The following is a 22,763-nucleotide window of genomic DNA, read 5'->3' as shown; positions in this document are numbered from 1 at the left end:
GACTGTTATTTGCAGATTAGAAAAGGCTAAAGGAGATTGCCATGTCATTTTAAATGCCACCTTGTTGAAATGTCATTTCTACTCTGGGAATCCAGGACCAAGTGTTGAATACCGGTGTGCTGGCCAGAATTTACGTTAAGAGTCTGTCATACTGTCACAGGTAACTAGGGACGTAACGCATGTAAAAATGTTCTTAATGTTTAAACTGACATTTGTTTTGTAGTTTAAACGGGAAAAAATGAAGGGGAAAAAACCCATAATGAGGTGAATTTACAATAGGTGTGACCGCTAGGGGGCAATGCAGTTCAATCCACTGGATTCCTGGCTACCTACCAGACAGCGTTCACCTTACTGCTGTCCTCCACCCACTCAGCAACGACGGTATTAATGCCGTTCTAGGTTCTCTGTTGTGACTCTCAATGTTCTGTTGTCAGTATACTTCCCATCAATGTGAGGGCTCGTTTCAGTGATGTATAACGGGGTGTTCATAGATGTCCAACCACATGTTGTGTTAAGGCCACGTATGTTGTTTGAAAGTGTGTGTTTTGTACTTGAAGAGCAATCATTGTACAATTTACTCCAAGGCCATCACGTTTTTTCGACATGGCATCTAGTAGTCTGGTTCTAGATATGTCGTTAGGGCATTGAAGCCGACATCCTCTACCATTTACAATGGCTGCATATCAACTGCAATCTGTGCTGTGTTTTTCTCACATCGTCCCTCAAAGCACTGCTGCTAGCGACGGCTTGGGTCTCACGGTGCCTCCCTTTCAGCTCCTGTACTGCCACTGTAGCTCAATTCCACCTCGCAAAAGTTTACATTTCATCACCTTCTCATTTAACCTCTCAAAGTACTGCCATACAGGACTTCGCAGCTGTCGCTTGCCTTTCTCACTCTGCTATTCCAACTGTTAACGATGATGACGTGCGGAGCGCTTTATATCTGTGGCAAATCATTTGAAAGGTGTTCAGCTACTTACAGCATTGTTGTGTTTAGGTATTTGTTAAAAAAAAAATGTTTTGCCAGTATGATGATTATCAGGACCTGTTAGTGGTAGTTTTGTGATAACGGCACTGTGATTTCAATTTTGTAGTAACATTCTAAAGTTTAATGATCACACATTTGTTTAAACGTCATACCCCTACAGGAGACTATGTACATCTCAAATGGCACCCTATTCCCTACGTAGTGCACTACTTTTGACAAGGGTCCATAGAGCTGTGGTCAAAACTAGTGCGCTATATAGGGAATAAGTGCCATTTGGGACGCAAATCTATATCAAATCAGCTGGTATGTAAACATTGGCCCTGGACTTGTCACACTGCGTACTGTATTATCAGCCCAAGCTCTCACTCTTAACCTGATTATGAATTGTATGTGTAGGAATTACTTTTTGATTGAGCAACAAAGGAGATTTGTTCTCGTCCCCCTTCTCAAAAAATGAGCTTTAGCAAGTTGTCGGTGATGTGGAGGGCAGCTAGTGGGAATCAGCTTTGTATTAGCTATCTGCCTTAGCTTAGCTCACCCTGGATCCTGTTGTTTTACAGTAGGTGCTCCCTGGTACTGTAAGTAATAGCCTAACTGTTTTAGTGCACTTAATGTTCATTTCAAATGATACAAGGTGTTTTGTCCCTCGATAGGCTTTTCAGTTAATAGTGGTAGAGTGTGGCATTCTCGTGTAGCGGCACTAGGATTTCGTTCTTATGTCAATGTGTAGTTGTGATTTAATTGAAGTGCTTGTTGGAGTTTTTAGTTAGTGGCTCTTCTAACAGAAGGCGTCTCTGTGTTGGAGAGACTGTCACCAAACCTCATCATAGCACAGTGGGCTGCCTCAACAGATACACTATATATACAGAAGTATGTGGACACCCCTTCAAATTAGTGGATTTGGCTTTTTCAGGTATATAAAATTGAGCAGCCGTGCAATCTCCAAAGACAAACATTGGCAGCCGAATGGCCTTACTGAAGAGCTCTGTGACTTTCAACGTTGCACCGTCATAGGATGCCCCCTTTTGGACCACCGAGTGCTGTAGCGCGTAAAAATCGTCTGTCCTCGGTTGCAACACTCACTACCGAGTTCCAAACTGCCTCTGGAAGCAACGTCAGCACAAGAACTGTTTGTTGGGAGCTTCATGAAATGGGTTTCCATGGCCGAGCAGTTGCACACAAGCCTAAGATCACCATGCGCAATGCCAACCGTCGGCTGGAGTGGTGTAAAACTCACCACCATTGGACTCTGTAGCAGTGGAAACGCGTTCTCTGGAGTGATGGCAGTCTGACGGATGAATCTGGGTTTGGTGGATGCCAGGAGAACACTACCTGCCCGAATGCATAGTGCCAACTGTAAAGTTTGGTGGAGGAGGAATAATGGTCTGGGGCTGTTTTTCATGGTTCGGCTAGTCCCCTAAGTTCCAGTGAAGGGAAATCTTAACGCTACTGCATACAATGACATTCTAGACGATTCTGTGCTTCCATCTTTGTGGCAACAGTTTGGGGAATGCCCTTTCCTGTTTCAGCATGACAATACCCCCGTGCAAAAAGCGAGGACCATACAGAAATGGTTTGTCAATATCGGTTGGGAAGAACTTGACTGGCCTGCACAGAGCCCTGACCTGAACCCCATTGAACACCATTCAGATGAATTCGAACTCCAACTGTGAGCCAGGCCTAATCGCCCAACATCAGTGCCTGACCTCACTAATGCTCTTGTGGCTGAATGGAAGTGAGTCCCCACAGAAATGTTCCAACATCTAGTGGAAAGCCTTCCCAGAAGAGTGGAGGCTGTTTATAGCAGCAAAGGGGGGGACCAACTCCATATTTATGGCCATGATTTTGGATTGAGATGTTTAACGAGCAGGTGGCCACATGCTTTTGGTCATGTAGAGTACATACTGCCATGGAAGGCATCACATTAACACGAGGAACAGAAGAGAGGATGGCGTTCTGTAGGAGGACTGTTTATTCATAGATCTGCTGACGATGATGAAAGGAAGGAAAATTAAGATGGCATCCGCTTGATGGCAATTAGAAGTGCTTTTTGTTATTGTTTAGAATACTGCCAACCAAAGCCAAACCCTACAGTGGTTGTTTTGGTGTGTGCATGTGCGTGTGCGTGTGTTTGCTGCAGCCTGGGTTGTGTGCAGTGGAGGCAGTATCTGACGGTTTTTAAAGAGCTTTTCTCCTCCCTAGGAAAGGTGTACAGTACATGTCATGGGTGAGTCAGAGTGCTACTCTGAATGCTGAGAGAGCGAGCAGGATGCAGAGAGGGAGAGAGGATGTTGAATAGAGCGAGAGCGAGGCGTGGGGAGAGAGGGATAGAGAGAGTGCACGGGAAATGAGGAAGGTCTGTCTCAGTGGCCTTTCTGAAAGGTTACGCAGCGGTGCCAGAGGGTGCAGTGTGAATGGCAGGGGGCTCTACAGGGAGCGGATTAGCAATTGTTGACTGACCCTCAGCCTTTATAATAGCAGAATACTGAGACAAGGGTCTGAATATGGACACATTGTTCTCTCAATGCCGGGCCTGTACAGAACCGAACACTGAGACGTAAACACACTTTGCACATCAGAAGACTTGTCATTCATCCGCTGTGGAGGAAGACATTTAGAAGGGCCCGGCCCTGGCCTGCGCTATTGCCATTTGACCAAGGTAACATTTCACTTGGCATTTAGAGCAGAGCGAATCATACATGCAGGGGAACAAACATGGTCTGACATTTTACATGTGGTTGAATGTTTCTGACGTCTTATGGATTAGCTGTCATCATAAGATTGATGGGGCTCCTCCTGCTCCTGACCTCTTATGTCAGGGTTATGTAGGCCCTATGACAGTGGTGTGTATGCTCCTGTGAGAGCGAAATTACAAGCTTATGTTATAATACTGGTATTGCATCAAATGGTTGTTTTATGGAATAGGGGTCTTAGAACACTCGTGCATGGTCTTCTGCGTTTGGACTCTGGGTGCCCAGTTTATTTACAATGCCTTTTGGTGATAACGCCGAAAGACAGCATTCCATTGCATGAGTTGGTGTTTGTGTGCTGGGAGGTACCAGGGTGGAGATGGCCCGGGTATAGATAATGATGAGGGGAACCTTGTTTGGGGGCCAGACCCTGGTTTCCACACAATGAGAACAGTCTTTACAGCAGATACTGTCTGCTGTGAATTATTAATTGCGTTCATACAAATCCTAACCTTGTGACCCATTCCACACATCTGTTGTTTGTCATGTAGACTAAGGGGGTGTATTTTTGCTATAAAAGATGTGTCGGGGCTCTTGACGAATCATCTGAGGGTGCTTCGTCGACCAGTCCTTCGTTGACCAGAGCACTCACAACATTCACGTGTGTGTGTGTAACCTGCTCTCCTTATTAATAAGCGAATAAAGATTTAGTTTAAGTATTACTCTGACTTGTGTGATAAGTTTGTCTCTCCTCATTTAATAATAAAGAAACAACCACCACAATCCTCACACAAGGGCTTGTTATTACCCACAACGCACTGGGGCACTTATCAGAGAGTAGCAGACTCCCGCTGGCCCTCTCCACATCCTCCACTCTCCTCCTCATCCCCGCTTCCTCTCCTCCTCATCCTCCCTTCCTCTCTTCCACTCACCCCCTCATCCCCCTTTTCTGTTTTTGGGTGATTACTTCTCCTGTGCTCTTTCTCAGTTTAGTCTATATCTCTCCCTCTCTCGGTCTCTATCTCTGGTCTGAATCTCTCTCTCGCTCGCTCTCTCTCTCTCTGTTTTCTCTCCCAATCTCCCTCCATCATCGCCAGCGGCCGGCGTTTGAAAAATTGTTTACAGCCAATTAGGGTGATTTGTAATGTTGTGCTGTGCTGCGTGTTAGCAGGCGGCAGGGAGGGATGAAGAGGTGGAAGAAGTGCCTGTTGATTTTTATCAGCGTTTTCCAATAAACACATTATTTCTCTCGGTCCCTCAGTCCTTCCTACCAAGCACAATTAGCATAACACCGAGAAGACTAATCAGAGGCCATACTGAGACCTGGGTTGACTTCAGCGTGATGGCAAACAACATTCCACTGTGAAGGAAACATTCTGGGAATACTTGTACAATAAGAACACAGATTTTCCCTTCCAAAACGTGTTTCTACAGTGTGCCCTACTGAACACAGGCTGTTTCAGAGTTTGAAGGCATCCGTTATCGGTAGGGCTAGGAGTTTTTCTTTGAGATTAAATGCCCTGGAGTTTTTCACATTCCTGTTGGACAGACAGTTGACAGGTGGTGTAATCCTCACGGTATGTTCCTTATTGCCTACCGACCTCGAAGGTCAAATGGGGGGGTACTTATATTTGTACTGTTTCACTGCTGTTCGAGTGCGAGATGTGAAATGGTTATTTTTTTGTTGTTTCATATCCCAACTCCCCACTGAGAGTGGAGTGGGTCACGGAGAGTGGAGTGGGTCACGGCCAGGGATCAGTCATTATTGAAGGCGACCGTGGAGCTGTTGGGGTTAAGTACCTTGCTCAAGGGCACATAGACAGATTTTTCACCTTGTCGGCACGGGGATTCGAACCAGCAACCTCTTCGGTTACTGACCCGACGCTCTTAACCGCTAGGCCACCTACCTACCTACCTACCTACCTAGCGCTGCAACAGACCAGTCACCGGAGCAGAAACAATGACATTTCAGAAAAAAGCGGTGACATAAAACACTGCTCTCTCTGGTTTATTTCCCTGTCTGTTTACAATTCAGCTCCTGTCCTTGTACTCAACGTTGCTTGCATGTTAAAGAGAATAGATCATCCTCTTTCTGCGGGAGGGGGGTAACAGAAAAGCTATTCAAAAGAATTCAATATAATTCAGTACTTCAAACCCTTCTGTTGTTTCACCTTGCAATGGTCAGAAAATCAGTAAAACATACAGCCACTGTTGATAGTTATGTGATGCCTCGCTGAAGAGGACACTAAGGTACTCTGCGGACTTATTTAATGGCTGTAATTCAAGGTGATCGTTATCTCTCTCTGCCTCAGCCTCCTCTGTCGACTCTAAGCAATGTGTGTGTGGTGTGATCCAGCAGTAATTCAAGTTACGGCTAGTTATGGCATGGCTTGCCCCACATCACACATAATAACACCAGTGTATCTGGGAGGGAAAATGGTGCATAAAATCTGAGGTAATATTTTTGTTGGTCATTTATATATGTGTTTTGGCTCAGAGGCTGAAGTCTGTTGCTGCTTTAATTGACAAGCCCCAGGTTGTAATTTCATGATACGTTATTACTTTTAGCATGACTGAGTCTGACAGTGAGTGTATATAAGTTGTCCTCAGAGGCTAGAAATACATTATTACTTTTCCTTTTAACCAGTGGAAATGGATGTTGCTCTCTGATACTGGAGACCCATGGAGGATGCAGTTGTTTGATTTTCTGACTGATGATCATTGTCTTCGCACCGCTTTCATGTCGAACCAAAGAGAAAGTACAGCTTCCCCCTCCACATTGCCATCTTGATTTCTTGTTACTCGAAGTGGGGGGAAAAAAGGCCAAGTGGAAACACTTCTGAGACCCCCTGGTGGTGTCTCCGCAGCCTTGACACACACACACACACACATACACACACTCACTTACACACACATGCACTTGGGTAATCTCCAGGAAGTGATGAATAAAAGCAGATCCTATCATGTCGTGGTTCTGAGTGATTGTGCTTTGTGATTCTCTGTGACAGATGGGAGACATGGAGCGCAGTTAATAATAGACAGTACAGACGACATGTCTCTGTGGCTCAGCTGTGACTGTGTCCTGGATGGCAGGACTGGAACATTTCCAGCAGGGCCACAGTCCAGAGACCAAGCCCACGAACACTGCTGCTTCACTGGGCAGATTAGCCCGGCAGACCCCCTGGCATGGCCTTAGTAGGAGACCGATCCGTAGAGAGAGAGGAGTGTTCCATCTCCATCTGTGACTCCTGCAGGCCAGACTATCCTCTTGCTCCAGTGTTGAATTAACTGAAGTGTGTTGTATTGCACAAGAGCTACAGCAGGCCCTACAGCAGTGGAGAATGCCAGTGTGTGTGTGTGTGTGTGTGGCAGTGGTATTTTAGCAAGTTACAGATGAAACCAGGTGTTTCAGCCACAAGCCTAGCTAACTACAGCCCAGCTGAGACACTCGGTACGCCTGCAGGGATATCATATACGGTGTGTGTGTGTGTGGGTCCATGGCATCATACAGTGTGTGTCCCAGCCCACACTGAGGCCTCCCAGAGAGAAGCAACTGATAAATATACAGTACACTCTCTCTTTCAGATACCCATCCATGTCCAGATGAGCCTAGAGAACTGTTAAATCCATGAGACAAGCGTATTCTCTGTCTGTACAGTCTGTCCTCCTACCCTCAGTGTGTGTGTGTGCATGGCTGCATCTTTGGAGCAGAAAGGAGAGCTCTGTTCTCTCTAGTCTTTATCAGCACTAAGCGTTCCCCTGCCTCCCCTCCACTCCACTCTGCTTGTGTCTTACAGAGGGCCGGCTACAGAGGTCTCTCGTTCTGTCTGTGTTCTGTCTGTGTTCTCTCTGTCTGACTGGCTGTGGTGCTGTAATTGTATTTATAGATAGGTCACAACTTGCTGTGAAACAGCCTGTTAGCTGTGCTCTTGTGATCTAGGGCATATGACTGGAGCAGTTAGGGGCTTCTAGGGAGGGGTAGATCATTTGTATTCTGCAGCAGTGTTGAAGATCCACGGCTGGGCTGGGTAGCTGTTCGTCACGTGAGAGAAGAGAAGAGAGGATAGTGTCAGTGGAAGAACTATGTTAGATGGTGCTGTATAGAACAGTGTTTGACCTAGGTCAGAAAACAGATGGGCTGCCATGCTGAAGTTCAGCACCACCCCCCACTCAAGGTGTGTAGGCATTGTGTCTGCTGTTCGTTGTTCTTCAACAGGACATTGTGTAGTGTGGAGAGAGACACTAATCCTCATCGTCCTACTGCTCCTCTATTGGCTGGTTGACAAATGGGTAATATGGTTACTATTGGCTGGTTGACAAATGGGTAATATTGTTACTATTGGCTGGTTAACAATGGGTATGATGGTTACTATTGGCTGGTTGACAAATAGGTAATATGGTTTCTATTGGCTGGTTGACAAATGGGTAATATGGTTTCTATTGGCTGGTTGACAATGGGTAATATGGTTACTATTGGCTGGTTGACAATGGGTAATATGGTTAACAATGCTGTTATTAAGTCTACTCCATGTATGATTTTGGTGGTCTAATGTGCCCTCTCTATTCTCTCTTACCGCCCTTATCCCTTTCTCTCCCTGCCCCCCCATCCCTCTCCCCCACCTCTCTCTCTCTCTAGTCACAATGAGCGGAAGGTGACCTGTAAGCATCCAGTCTCTGGTCTTCCTTCACAAGACAACTGCATCTTTGTCGTCAACGAACAGTAAGTCTCTTCTCTCCCACTCCCTGACCAGTGGAATGACTGGAACATACATGCCAGTGGAATGACATACCCACAAGTGGACTTACATGCACACACATGAACCTATAATGCCGGGTTGGGCTCACCCCTGCCATCGTGTGTCCATTCTTTATGGCAAAAGATGAATGTCACAGTGTGAGTTGAAATACAGGGAAGTTTTCAACAAATCACATTCATATGAAACTTATAAAACACACAACGTTGTCCTCCAGTAATGCTTCAAGGCCCACATTACTGTCAGATCACGCCACAGTATATTACATGTTAAATGATGTACTAAATTGGTTATGTCGTGTTTACATCAAATATTCATTCAGTAGTTGCGCATGTATTCACAATGGCATATATTCACAGTTTGAGCTTTTATGCCATTGTAAATTGACTGAGACGCTGTGAGAAGAGTGGCTTTTATGGAATATAGAGTGCATTGTACTCCTGGAGGTGTTGAAGAGTCTTGTGACGTCTGATCCAGAGTGCCAGACCTCCGCTTCACACAAAGCACCCTGCGGAAGATGGATGAACTATGCCTCTGTCTCCCTTCTTCTAAAGAAACGTTAAGAAATCACAGGGAAATGTGAGTTTGGTTTGGGTTTAGCTGCTTGTAGTTCAGCGAGACCGGAGACTTTTGAAATGGAAGGCTGCGTTGCTGCTTCACCATTCACCTTACCTGTCTGTGGCTCAAACTCAATCTGAAGGGAAACGGGAGTGTGTTTGGTTCAACTGCAGAACTCTTGGAGAGGATTTGGAAATGGAAGGCAGCGTTGCTACTTCTCCAATCATCTTTATTGCCGAGCTCTGATAAGGGCTCTCAGACACATGTTCCATAAACGCCCACGGTAGAGAGAGGATGGAGGGAGGAGAAGCGAGGGAGGAGCGTAGGAGTAGAGAGGTCTGTCTTTGTGTGTATGTGTACATCTCGGGGTTCAGGCTCAGAGGCCTTTTAGAGCTGTCCGGAGCATCCTCAACCGGAACAGACAGTGTTACCCAATGCACCCTCCTCTCTCTTCTCCCCCTGCAAGCTGTCCTCCAGCAAAGTCAATACCGTTTGCCCTGTCTAGCTTGCTGTGTGTGTGCGGGCATGTACGTGCATGTGTATAGAGACGCCAGAGTTGTTTACTCTAGCCTTCCAAACAGACAGAGAATGGTGTCTCTCAGCCTCCACCTGCCTCCAACTGCCTTCTCTATCCTGCACTGAGTAGGAATGAACAGAACTGCAGACAGCTAAATCTTAGTTAGCTGCTAGGTAGCTAACCAGAGTCTGCACAATATACCATTTGGTGGTGCTAAATCACGATGTCGTTCATATATTTTTTTTATGTTGACAATATATTGTTTTTGTAAGACCAACCACCACTGTAGTGATAGTGGAGAATGGAGAGTGACTGAGAGAGCGAGCGAGCGTGACAGAGAGAGTGAGCGAGCGTGACAGACAGTGTGAGAGAGACAGAGAGAGTGACAGAGAGGGTGATGTTGGTCAATTTCTTCAACAAATGATCAGATCTATATAATTATCAAACATACATTAGTAATGGAAAGGAAACAGACTGTTTGTTTAAGTCTTAAAATTATCCTTTTAGTAATACAATTGTAGGCAGAAGTTGATATAGAGTACAGTATAACAGTATATGATAGTTAGCGGTCGAACGATTATGATTTTTCAGCGCCGATACCGATTATTGGAGGGCCAAAAAAGCCGATACCTGTCACGTCCTGACCAGCAGAGGGAGTAATTGTATTCGTTTTGGTCAGGACGTGGCAGAGGTTTTGTGTTGTGTGTAGGTTCTAGGTAGGTTTTCTATGTGTAGGTTGGGTGCTGGACTCTCAATTGGAGGCAGGTGTTTCTAGTTGCCTCTGATTGGGAGTCCTATAAACAGGTGTGTGTTTTTCTTTGTGGTTGTGGGTAGTTGTTTGTAAGCACTGCTTTTGTTTAGCCTGCCACACTGTTCTTGTCGTGAGTATTGTTTATTGTTTTTTCCTGTGGATGCTTTACTCGTGTTTTATTAACCTCTCTGGGCTAGGCGGGACGAATTCGTCCCACCTACGTAACAGCCAGTTGAATCCTGTGGCGCGATTTTCAAAACCTTTGAAATGCTTTTACTTCAATTTCTCAAACATATGACTATTTTACAGCTATTTAAAGACAAGACTCTCGTTAATCTAACCACACTGTCCGATTTCAAAAAGGCTTTACAACGAAAGCAAAACATTAGATTATGTCAGCAGAGTACCCAGCCAGAAATAATCAGACACCCATTTTTCAAGCTAGCATATAATGTCACAAAAACCCAGAAGACAGCTAAATGCAGCACTAACCTTTGATGATCTTCATCAGATGACACACCTAGGACATTATGTTATACAATACATGCATGTTTTGTTCAATCAAGTTCATATTTATATCAAAAAACAGCTTTTTACATTAGCATGTGACGTTCAGAACTAGCATACCCCCCGCAAACTTCCGGCGAATTTACTAACAATTTACTAAATTACTCACGATAAACGTTCACAAAAAGCATAACAATTATTTTAAGAATTATAGATACATTACTCCTCTATGCACTCGATATGTCCGATTTTAAAATAGCTTTTCAGATGAAGCACATTTTGCAATATTCTGAGTAGATAGCCCAGCATCACAGGGCTAGCTATTTAGACACCCACCAAGTTTAGCCTTCACCAAAATCACATTTACTATTAGAAAAGTTTGATTACTTTTCCTGTTCTTCGTCAGAATGCACTCCCAGGACTTCTACTTCAATAACAAATGTAGGTTTGGTCCAAAATAATCCATAGTTATGTTCCATCAGCGACGTTTTGTTTGTGCGTTCTAGACACTATCCCAATGGTAAATAACGGTCGCACGCACGGCGCATTTCGTGACAAAAGATTTCTAAATATTTCATTACCGTACTTCGAAGCATGTCAACCGCTGTTTAAAATCAATTTTTATGCCATTTTTCTCGTAAAAAAGCGATAATATTCCGACCGGGAATCTGCAATTAGGTAAACAGCCGAAGGAAAATATATCACTGGGTCGAATCGGGCACGCGCCTAATTCCATTGTCCTCTGATGGGCCACTTGCCAAGGCGATTATGTGTTTCAGCCTGAGGCTGCCTCGTCATCGTTCAGGTTTTTCCCGGGCTCTGAGAGCCTATTGGAGCCGTAGGAAGTGTCACGTTACAGCTAAGATCCTGACTCTTCAATAAACAGAAGCAAGAACAACAACACCTTGTCAGACAGGCCACTTCCTGCATGAAACCTTCTCAGGTTTTTGCCTGCCAAATGAGTTCTGTTATACTCACAGACACCATTCAAACAGTTTTAGAAACTTTAGGGTGTTTTCTATCCAAAGCCAATAATTATATGCATATTCTAGTTACTGGGCAGGAGTAGTAACCAGATTAAATCGGGTACGTTTTTTATCCGGATGTGAAAATACTGCCCCCTAGCCCAAAGAAGTTAAAAAGATGAGTATCCACATTCCCGCTGCGTATTGGTCCTCCCTTCAACACAACGACATTATTTGTGACAATATCGATTAATTGGCCGATTTTTGTTTTTATTATTTATTTATTTATTTTTTTGTAATTATTTTTTATTTATTTGTATTATTTATTTTTTATTTATTTGTAATAATGACAATTACAACAATACTGAATGAACACTTATTATAACTTAATATAATACATAAATAAAATCAATTTAGCCTCAAATAATGAAACATGTTCAATTTGGTTTAAATAATGCAAAAACAAAGTGTTGGAGAAGAAAGTAAAAGTGCAATATGTGCCATGTAAGAAAGCTAACTTAAGTTCCTTGCTCAGAACATGAGAACATATGAAAGCTGGTGGTTCCTTTTAACATGAGTCTTCAATATTCCCAGGTAAGAAGTTTTAGGTTGTATTTATTATAGGAATTATAGGACTATTTTTCTCTATACGATTTGTATTTCATATACCTTTGACTATTGGATGTTCTTATAGGCACTTTAGTATTGCCAGTGTAACAGTATAGCTTCCGTCCCTCTCCTCGCTCCTACCTGGGCTCGAACCAGGAACACATCGACAACAGCCACCCTCGAAGCAGCATTACCCATGCAGAGCAAGGGGAACAACTACTCCAAGTCTCAGAGCGAGTGACGTTTGAAACGCTATTAGCGTGCACCCCGCAAACTAGCTAGCCATTTCACATCAGTTACACCAGCCTAATCGTGGGAGTTGATAGGCTTGAAGTCATAAACAGCGCAATGCTTGAAGCACAGTGAAGAGCTGCTGGCAAAACACAGGAAAGTGCTCTTTGAATGAATGCTTACGAGCCTGCTGCTGCCTACCACCGCTCAGTCAGACTGCTCTATCAAATCATAGACTTAATTATAAAATAATAAACACACAGAAATACGAGCCTTAGGTCATTAATATGGTCGAATCCGGAAACTATCATCTCGAAAACAAAACTTTTTTCCTTTCAGTGAAATACGGAACCGTTCCGTATTTTATCTAACTGGTGGCATCCCTAAGTCTAAATATTCCTGTTACATTGCACAACCTTCAATGTTATGTCATAATTACATACAATTCTGGCAAATTAGGTTGCAAGATTGAATCCCTGAGCTGACAAGGTAAAAATCTGTCGTTCTGCCCCTGAACAAGGCAGTTAACCCAGTTAAGAATGTGTTCTTAACTGACTTGCCTAGTTAAATAAAGGTGTAAAAAAAAAAATAACGATTTCCGATTGTTATGAAAACTTGAAATCGGCCCTAATTAATCGGCCATTCCGATTAATCGGTCGACCTCTAATGATAGTACTCCCCAAGTTCTGTAAAATGTCTAAGAAATCCTGTAACTCATATAGCCTCCCCAATCCCACTTACGTAACTCTCCGTAGCAACAACATTTTAATAAATCTAACCTCCCCCTGACAGCAGGAACCATCAGCAAGTAAAACCTCAGAAGTGGGTTTGACCGAAACTTGACCTTTCATCACAAGTATAGAGTCATAACAATGTGAACGAGTGTAAGCATCTTCTGACAGGTGGCTGGTTTCATCAGGTCTATGGCAGCCTTGTGTTCTCGGAGAACCAGATAACCATGGTGGGATCCAGACAGGAGGAGTCTGAATGTAGACACCTTCTGATAGTGTCTGAAGGTCACAACACTCAAAACAGGTTTTAACACACACACACAGAGGTCTCCTGAAGAGGAAACCTTACAGTTTATCATAACATAATGTATTAACCCTTTAAAAGGTATACGGCCTTGGTTTAACCTTCTTCACTGACTGACTGAGAGAGTGACTGACTGACTGACTGACTGACTGACTGACTGACTGACTGAGAGAGTGAGTGACTGACTGAGAGAGTGACTGACTGACTGACAGAGTGACTGACTGACTGACTGACTGACTGACTGAGAGACTGACTGACTGACTGACTGACTGACTGACTGAGAGACTGACTGACTGAGAGACTGACTGACTGACTGACTGACTGACTGACTGACTGACTGACTGACTGAGAGAGTGACTGAGAGAGTGACTGACTGACTGACTGACTGACTGACTGAGAGAGTGACTGAGAGAGTGACTGACTGACTGAGAGACTGAGAGACTGAGTGTCTGACTGACTGAGTGACTGACTGACTGTGAGACAGACTGAGAGACTGACTGACTAACTGACTGACTGAGAGACTGACTGACTGACTGAGAGACTGACTGACTGACTGAGAGACTGACTGACTGACTGACTGACTGACTGACTGACTGACTGACTGACTGAGAGACTGACTGACTGACTGAGAGACTGACTGACTGACTGACTGAGAGACTGACTGACTGACTGACTGAGAGACTGACTGACTGACTGACTGAGAGACTGACTGACTGACTGACTGACAGAGTGAGAGACTGACTGACAGGGACCGAGAGGCCGAGCGTGACGGGGACCGGGAGGCCGAGCGTGACCGGGAGGCCGAGCGTGACCGGGAGGCCGAGCGTGACCGGGAGGCCGAGCGTGACCGGGAGGCCGAGCGTGACCGAGAGGCCGAGCGTGACAGACTGACTGACTGGGACTGAGAGTGAGTGGGAGAGAGGGAGGGAGTGTGTGACGGAGGGAGTGTGTGACGGAGGGAGTGTGTGACGGAGGGAGTGTGTGACGGAGGGAGTGTGTGACGGAGGGAGTGTGTGACGGAGGGAGTGTGTGACAGAGGGAGTGTGTGACAGAGGGAGTGTGTGACAGAGGGAGTGTGTGACAGAGGGAGTGTGTGACAGAGGGAGTGTGTGACAGAGGGAGTGTGTGACAGAGGGAGTGTGTGACAGAGGGAGTGTGTGACAGAGGGAGTGTGTGACAGAGGGAGTGTGTGACAGAGGGAGTGTGTGACAGACGGAGGCTGACTGAGAGAGAATCTGACTGACTGACTGAGTGAGTGAGAATCTGACTGAGACTGAGAGGCTGACTGAGAGAGAATCTGACTGAGAGAGAATCTGACTGACTGACTGAGTGAGTGAGTGAGAATCTGACTGAGACTGGGAGGCTGACTGAGTGAGTGAGAATCTGACTGACTGACTGAGTGAGTGAGTGAGAATCTGACTGACTGACTGAGTGAGTGAGAATCTGACTGACTGACTGACTGACTGACTGACTGACTGAGTAAGTGAGAATCTGACTGGCTGACTGACTGACTGAGTGAGTGAGAATCTGACTGGCTGACTGACTGAGGCTGACTGAGCCTGAGAGCCTGACTGAGACTGAGAGGCTGACTGAGAGAGAATCTGACTGACTGAGTGAGTGAGTGAGAATCTGACTGAGACTGAGAGGCTGACTGAGTGAGTGAGAATCTGACTGACTGACTGAGTGAGTGAGTGAGTGAGAATCTGACTGACTGACTGAGTGAGTGAGTGAGAATCTGACTGACTGACTGAGTGAGAATCTGACTGACTGACTGACTGACTGACTGACTGAGAATCTGACTGACTGACTGACTGAGTGAGTGAGAATCTGACTGACTGACTGACTGAGTGAGAATCTGACTGACTGACTGACTGAGAATCTGACTGACTGACTGACTGACTGACTGAGAATCTGACTGACTGACTGAGTGAGTGAGAATCTGACTGACTGACTGAGTGAGTGAGTGAGAATCTGACTGACTGACTGAGTGAGTGAGAATCTGACTGACTGACTGACTGACTGACTGACTGAGTGAGTGAAAATCTGACTGACTGACTGACTGACTGACTGAGAAACTGACTGACTGACTGACTGAGGCTGACTGAGCCTGAGAGCCTGACTGAGACTGAGAGGCTGACTGAGAGAGAATCTGACTGACTGACTGAGTGAGTGAGTGAGTGAGAATCTGACTGAGACTGAGAGGCTGACTGAGTGAGTGAGAATCTGACTGACTGACTGAGTGAGTGAGAATCTGACTGACTGACTGAGTGAGAATCTGACTGACTGACTGAGTGAGAATCTGACTGACTGAGTGAGAATCTGACTGACTGACTGAGAATCTGACTGACTGACTGAGAATCTGACTGACTGACTGAGAATCTGACTGACTCACTGAGTGAGTGAGAATCTGACTGACTGACTGAGTGAGTGAGTGAGTGAGTGAGAATCTGACTGACTGACTGAGAATCTGACTGACTGACTGAGAATCTGACTGACTGAGTGAGTGAGAATCTGACTGACTGACTGAGTGAGTGAGTGAGTGAGAATCTGACTGACTGACTGACTGACTGAGAATCTGACTGACTGACTGACTGACTGAAAGAGAATCTGACTGACTGACTGACTGAGAATCTGACTGACTGACTGACTGACTGAGAATCTAACTGACTGACTGAGAATCTAACTGACTGACTGACTGACTGAGAATCTGACTGACTGACTGACTGAGAATCTGACTGACTGACTGACTGAGAATCTGACTGACTGACTGAGAATCTGACTGACTGAGTGAGAATCTGACTGACTGACTGATTGAGAAACTGACTGACTGACTGACTGACTGACTGACTGACTGACTGACTGAGAATATGACTGACTGACTGAGAAACTGAGTGAGAATCTGACTGACTGAGTGAGAATCTGACTGACTGAGTGAGAATCTGACTGACTGAGTGAGAATCTGACTGACTGAGTGAGAATCTGACTGACTGAGTGAGAATCTGACTGACTGAGTGAGAATCTGACTGACTGAGTGACAGGGACTGAGACTGAGTGACAGGGACAGAGTGTGTGTGTGTGACTGAGAGACAGAGTGCGTGTGTGACTGAGAGACAGAGTGTGTGTGACTGAGAGACTGAGTCTGAGACAGAGACTGAGAGTGACTCACTGAGTGAGTGGCTGATACAGAGAGTGAGTGACGGACAGATGCAGAGAGTGAGTGACGGACAGATGCAGAGAGTGAGTGACGGACAGATGCAGAGAGTGAGTGACGGACAGATGCAGAGAGTGAGTGACGGACAGATGCAGAGAGTGAGTGACGGACAGATGCAGAGAGTGAGTGACGGACAGAGACAGAGGGTGAGTGACGGACAGAGACAGAGGGTGAGTGACGGACAGAGACAGAGAGAGTGACTGAGACATGTACTGAGAGCCGGAGAGAGAGATGGAGAAATTGCTTAAGCTTGGCAGCCATTTTCTCACTTTACCTCAAAAACAAAGAATTTAGGCAATTATATGGTCCATCTCAGATGCAGTCATGACTCAGTTCGAATTCTATTTTTCTGGATGGAACATTAGGTGTTTTGGAGATTTGTAGTCTGTTCCTTCCTTCCTGGCTGTGCCGTTGAGTGATAACCCCCCTCCAATCTGCTCTGCACCCCGTCCCAATTATCCCCTCTGTCACACTCTCCTCCTCAGACTTGGATTAAAATTCCATTTGTTTTAGCGTTTGCTTTAGCCTGGCTGGAGTGCCAGGTGGGAATGGTTTGGACTTTTGTGAGTATTCCATTGGTTCCACTTCGGCAGGCAAGCTCAATCAAGCCCATCTAAGTTATTTTAAATTATTTCAAATTCTATTTGAACCCATGTCTGCTCTTTCTATTAGCACTGCACTGAGGTGTCTGAGGATAATATGCAAATATTCTCCTCAGTGTGTAAACTGTTAATTGGAACTGAGGCGAGAAAGTCAAATATAACAGATTGAGGTGTGTTGGTGACAGGCAAAAAGGTTTGTGCGAACGAGGGTCACCTCCGATCACGAGAACAAAAATGGAAAAGATGCTCTTACATCAGTCATATAAAGGAAATTCAATTGTATAAAAAGTTTCTTTCAACCTACACAATCCCAAGATGGCGTAGCAGTCAGACGTCCTTTGTCCTCATCTTGTCGTGTCCCGTGTGTGTGTGTGTGTGTATATATATATATATATATTTACATCTTTTCTTCGCATATCGTTTTTATATATTTTTTTCTAAAATCTCAACTTCAAAACACTCTCCTGCAACCCGCCTCACCAATTTTTTTTTTTGTTGGTTTATTTAAATATTATTCACCTCAAATCTGAAATCCACAACAGATGCCGGTGAAGCCCAGCCCAGGTGTTGTGGAGGAGAGCTCACGACTCCTAACCGTGGCCCTTCAGTCCGTTTGTTGAGCGACACCGCGTCTCTTACTTAAGTTCTGTGGTTAACGTTAGTATTCAGCTAACCACGGTTGGCGGTCATCAGCTATCCTTTAGCTCGAAAAGCTATTGGCAGTTTTGTACAACGCGACTCAGACCAGAGCATACCGGACCTATTTTCTCTCCATATCCCCGGATTTCTACCGCAAGCTCTGAACAATCACACCGGGATCTTGTAGCCAACAGTTACTCAGATATCAGCTAGCTAGCTAACATCGGTCCCGGAGCAAACACCAATTATTCCGGAGATAGCCAGCTGAAGAGTTCCATCAGCCACTCCTGGGCTACAATCACCTATCCGGACCCGTTTTACTGCTGATGCGGAGCCCCATCCCCCTTCACGACTGGACTACCGACGTTATCTGCCCGAGGGAGTTATCCAACTGGCCCCTCCGTCACGACGTAACCTGAATGCCCATCTGCTAACTGCGGCCCGCTATTCGTTAGCTGTCTTACCGGCTGCTGTCTGAATAGGTCTATCGGACATTTTTCTTGGGCCTCTATAACTATTTTGCCAATTTTATTGGTCCCCTCTACCACACGGAACCCCGCTAATCTACCGACGGAAATACCCATGGCCCGGCTAGCTGTCTGAATCGCTGTGACCCCAACCAACCTCACTACTCACTGGACCCTTATGATCACTCGGCTAAGCATGCCTCTCCTTAATGTCAATATGCCTTGTCCATTGATGTTCTGGTTAGTGTTTATTGGCTTATTTCACTGTAGAGCCTCTAGCCCTGCTCATTATACCTTATCCAACCTTTCAGTTCCACCACCCACACATGCGATGACATCACCTGGTTTCAATGGTGTTTCTAGAGACAATATCTCTCTCATCATCACTCAATGCCTAGGTTTACCTCCACTGTATTCACATCCTACCATACCTTTGTCTGTACATTATACCTTGAAGCTATTTTATCGCCCCCAGAAACCTGCTCCTTTTACTCTCTGTTCTGGACGTCCTAGACGACCAATTCTCATAGCTTTTAGCCGTACCCTTATCCTACTCCTCCTCTGTTCCTTTAGCGATGTAGAGGTGAATCCAGACCCTGCAATGCCTAGCTCCACTCCTATTCCCCAGGCGCTCTCTTTTGATGACTTCCGTAACCGTAATAGCCTTGGTTTCATGCATGTTAACATTAGAAGCCTCCTCCCTAAGTTTGTTTTATTCACTGCTTTAGCACACTCTGCCAACCCGGATGTCCTAGCCGTGTCTGAATCCTGGCTTAGGAAGACCACCAAAAACTCTGAAATCTCCATCCCTAACTACAACATTTTCAGACAAGATAGAACGGCCAAAGGAGGTGGTGTTGCAATCTACTGCAGAGATAGCCTGCAGAGTTCTGTCCTACTATCCAGGTCTGTACCCAAACAATTTGAACTTCTACTTTTAAAAATCCACCTCTCTGAAAACATGTCTCTCACCGTTGCCGCTTGCTATAGACCACCCTCTGCCCCCAGCTGTGCTCTGGACACCATATGTGAACTGATTGCCCCCCATCTATCTTCAGAGCTCGTGCTGCTAGGTGACCTAAACTGGGACATGCTTAACCTCTATGGGCTAGGTGGGACGCTTGCGTCCCACCTACTCAACAGCCAGTGGAATCCCGTGGCGCGTTATTCAAATACCTTAGAAATGCTATTACTTCAATTTCTCAAACATATGACTATTTTACACCATTTTTAAAGACAAGACTCTCGTTAATCTAACCACACTGTCCGATTTCAAAAAGGCTTTACAACGAAAGCAAAACATTAGATTATGTCAGCAGAGTACCCAGCCAGAAATAATCAGACACCCATTTTTCAAGCTAGCATATAATGTCACATAAACCCAAACCACAGCTAAATGTAGCACTAACCTTTGATGATCTTCATCAGATGACAACCCTAGGACATTATGTTATACAATACATGCATGTTTTGTTCAATCAAGTTCATATTTATATCAAAAACCAGCTTTTTACATTAGCATGTGACTAGCATTCCCACCGAACACTTCCGGTGAATTTACTAAATTACTCATGATAAACGTTCACAAAAAAGAATTATAGATACAGAACTCCTATATGCAATCGCTATGTCCGATTTTAAAATAGCTTTTCGGTGAAAGCACATTTTGCAATATTCTGAGTAGATAGCCCAGCCATCACAGGCTAGCTATTTTGACACCAACCAAGTGTGGTACTCACCAAACTCCGATTTACTATTAGAAAAGTTTGATTACCTTTGGTGTTCTTCGTCAGAATGCACTCCCAGGACTTCTACTTCAATAACAAATGTTGGTTTGGTCCCAAATAATCCATAGTTATATCCAAATAGCGGCGTTTTGTTCGTGCGTTCAAGACACTATCCGAGGGGTAAATAAGGGTCACGCGCCCGACGCGTTTCGTGACAAAAAAATTCTAAATATTCCATTACCGTACTTCGAAGCATGTCAACCGCTGTTTAAAATACATTTTTATGCAATTTTTCTCGTAAAAAAGCGATAATATTCCGACCGGGAGTGGTGGTTTTCGTTCAAAGAGAGAGAAAGTAAACATGGAGTCGACTCGGGCACGCGCGCCCCGTCCCATTGTCCTGAGATCGACCACTATCAACATGCGCTAATGTTTTTCAGCCATGGGCTGCAAAGCCACGATTCAGCTTTCTGGCGCCTTCTGAGAGCCTATGGGAGCGTTAGAAAATGTCACGTCATGCCAGAGATCCCCTGTTTTTGTTAGGAGATGATCAATAAGGCCATGAAATGGTCAGAGAGAGTGCTTCCTGTTTGGAATCTTCTCAGGTTTTGGCCTGCCAAATGAGTTCTGTTATACTCACAGACACCATTCAAACAGTTTTAGAAACTTTAGGGTGTTTTCTATCCAAATCAAACAATTATATTCATATTCTAGTTACTGGGCAGGAGTAGTAACCAGATTAAATCGGGTACGTTTTTTATCCAGCCGTGCAAATACTGCCCCCTAGCCCCAACAGGTTAACACCCCAGCCATCCTACAATCTAAGCTTGATGCTCTCAATCTCACACAAATTATCAATGAACCTACCAGGTACAACCCCAAAGCCGTAAACACGGGCACCCTCATAGATACCATCCTAACCAACTTGCCCTCTAAATACACCTCTGCTGTTTTCAACCAAGATCTCAGTGATCACTGCCTCATTGCCTGCATCCGTAATGGGTCAGTGGCTCCACTGATCACTGTAAAACGCTCCCTGAATCACTTCAGCGAGCAGGCCTTTCTAATCGACCTGGCCCGGGTATCCTGGAAGGATATTGACCTCATCCCATCAGTAGAGGATGCCTGGTTATTTTTTTTTTAAATGCCTTCCTCACCATCTTAAATAAGCATGCCCCATTCAAGAAATGTAGAACCAGGAACAGATATAGCCCTTGGTTCTCTCCAGACCTGACTGCCCTTAAAACCTGTTAGGGACAGACGTTCCGCTAGCGGAACGCCTCACCAATATCCAATGGTATAGCATGGCGCGAAATACAAATACCTCAAATGCATTTTACACTATTTTACACCATTTTAAAGACAAGACTCTCCTTTATCTAACCACATTGTCCAATTTCAAAAAGGCTTTACAGCGAAAGCAAAACATTAGATTATGTCACGAGAGTACCCAGCAAAAAATATTCACACAGCCATTTTCCAAGCGAGCATATATGTCACAAAAACCCAAACCACAGCTAAATGCAGCACTAACCTTTGATGATCTTCATCAGATGACACTCCTAGGACATTATGTTATACAATACATGCATGTTTTGTTCAATCAAGTTCATATTTATATCAAAAACCAGCTTTTTACATTAGCATGTGACGTTCAGAACTAGCAAACTTCCGGTGAATTTACTAAATTACTCACGATAAACGTTGACAAAAAAACATAACAATTATTTTAAGAATTATAGATACAGAACTCCTTTATGCAATCACGGTGTCAGATTTTAAAATAGCTTTTCGGTGAAAGCACATTTTGCAATATTCTGAGTACATAGCCCGGCCATCATGGCTAGCTAATTTGACACCCACCAAGTTTGGCCCTCACCAAACTCAGATTTACTATAAGAAAAATTGGATTACCTTTGCTGTTCTTCGTCAGAATGCACTCCCAGGAATTCTACTTCAACAACAAATGTTGTTTTGGTTCAAAATAATCCATAGTTATATCCAAATAGCTCCGTTTTGTTTGTGCGTTCAAGTCACTATCCGAAGGGTGACGCGCCGGCGCATTTCGTGACAACATTTAAAAAAATATTCCATTACCGTTCTTCGAAGCATGTCAAGCGCTGTTTAAAATCAATTTTTATGCTATTTTACACGTAAAATAGCGATAATATTCCAACCGGGCGACGTTGTATTCATTCAAACACTGAAAGAAAAACATGGAGTTGTCTCGTGCACGCGCGCTCCAGTGTCATTGTTCTCAGAAGGACCACTCACAAAAACTCCTGCTGTTTTTCGCCCAGAGACTGGAGAGCTCTCATTCCACTTTCTGGCGCCTTCTGAGAGCCAATGAAAGCCTTAGAAAATGTCACGTTACAGCAGAGATGCTGTAATTTTGATAGAGATGCCTTAGAAGGAGAACAAATTGTCAGACAGGGCACTTCCTGTATAGAATCTTCTCAGGTTTTAGCCTGCCATATGAGTTCTGTTATACTCACAGACACCATTCAAACAG

At 44.7% G+C, this 22,763-nt stretch overlaps 1 protein-coding gene across 1 annotated transcript in view; it reads left to right on the top strand.

Moving 5' to 3' along the window:
- The window catches only part of LOC106576123 (pleckstrin homology domain-containing family A member 5-like), a 181,238-nt gene that overhangs the window by 95,519 nt on the left and 62,956 nt on the right, over positions 1–22,763 (top strand). The window contains 1 exon segment of the mRNA XM_045699744.1: positions 8,315–8,398. Coding sequence (XP_045555700.1) covers positions 8,315–8,398 — 84 coding nt within the window.

Source organism: Salmo salar, chromosome ssa17 (genome assembly GCF_905237065.1).
Source record: "Salmo salar chromosome ssa17, Ssal_v3.1, whole genome shotgun sequence".
Lineage (NCBI taxonomy): Eukaryota > Metazoa > Chordata > Actinopteri > Salmoniformes > Salmonidae > Salmo > Salmo salar.
This window is presented reverse-complemented; position numbering and strand designations above follow the sequence as displayed.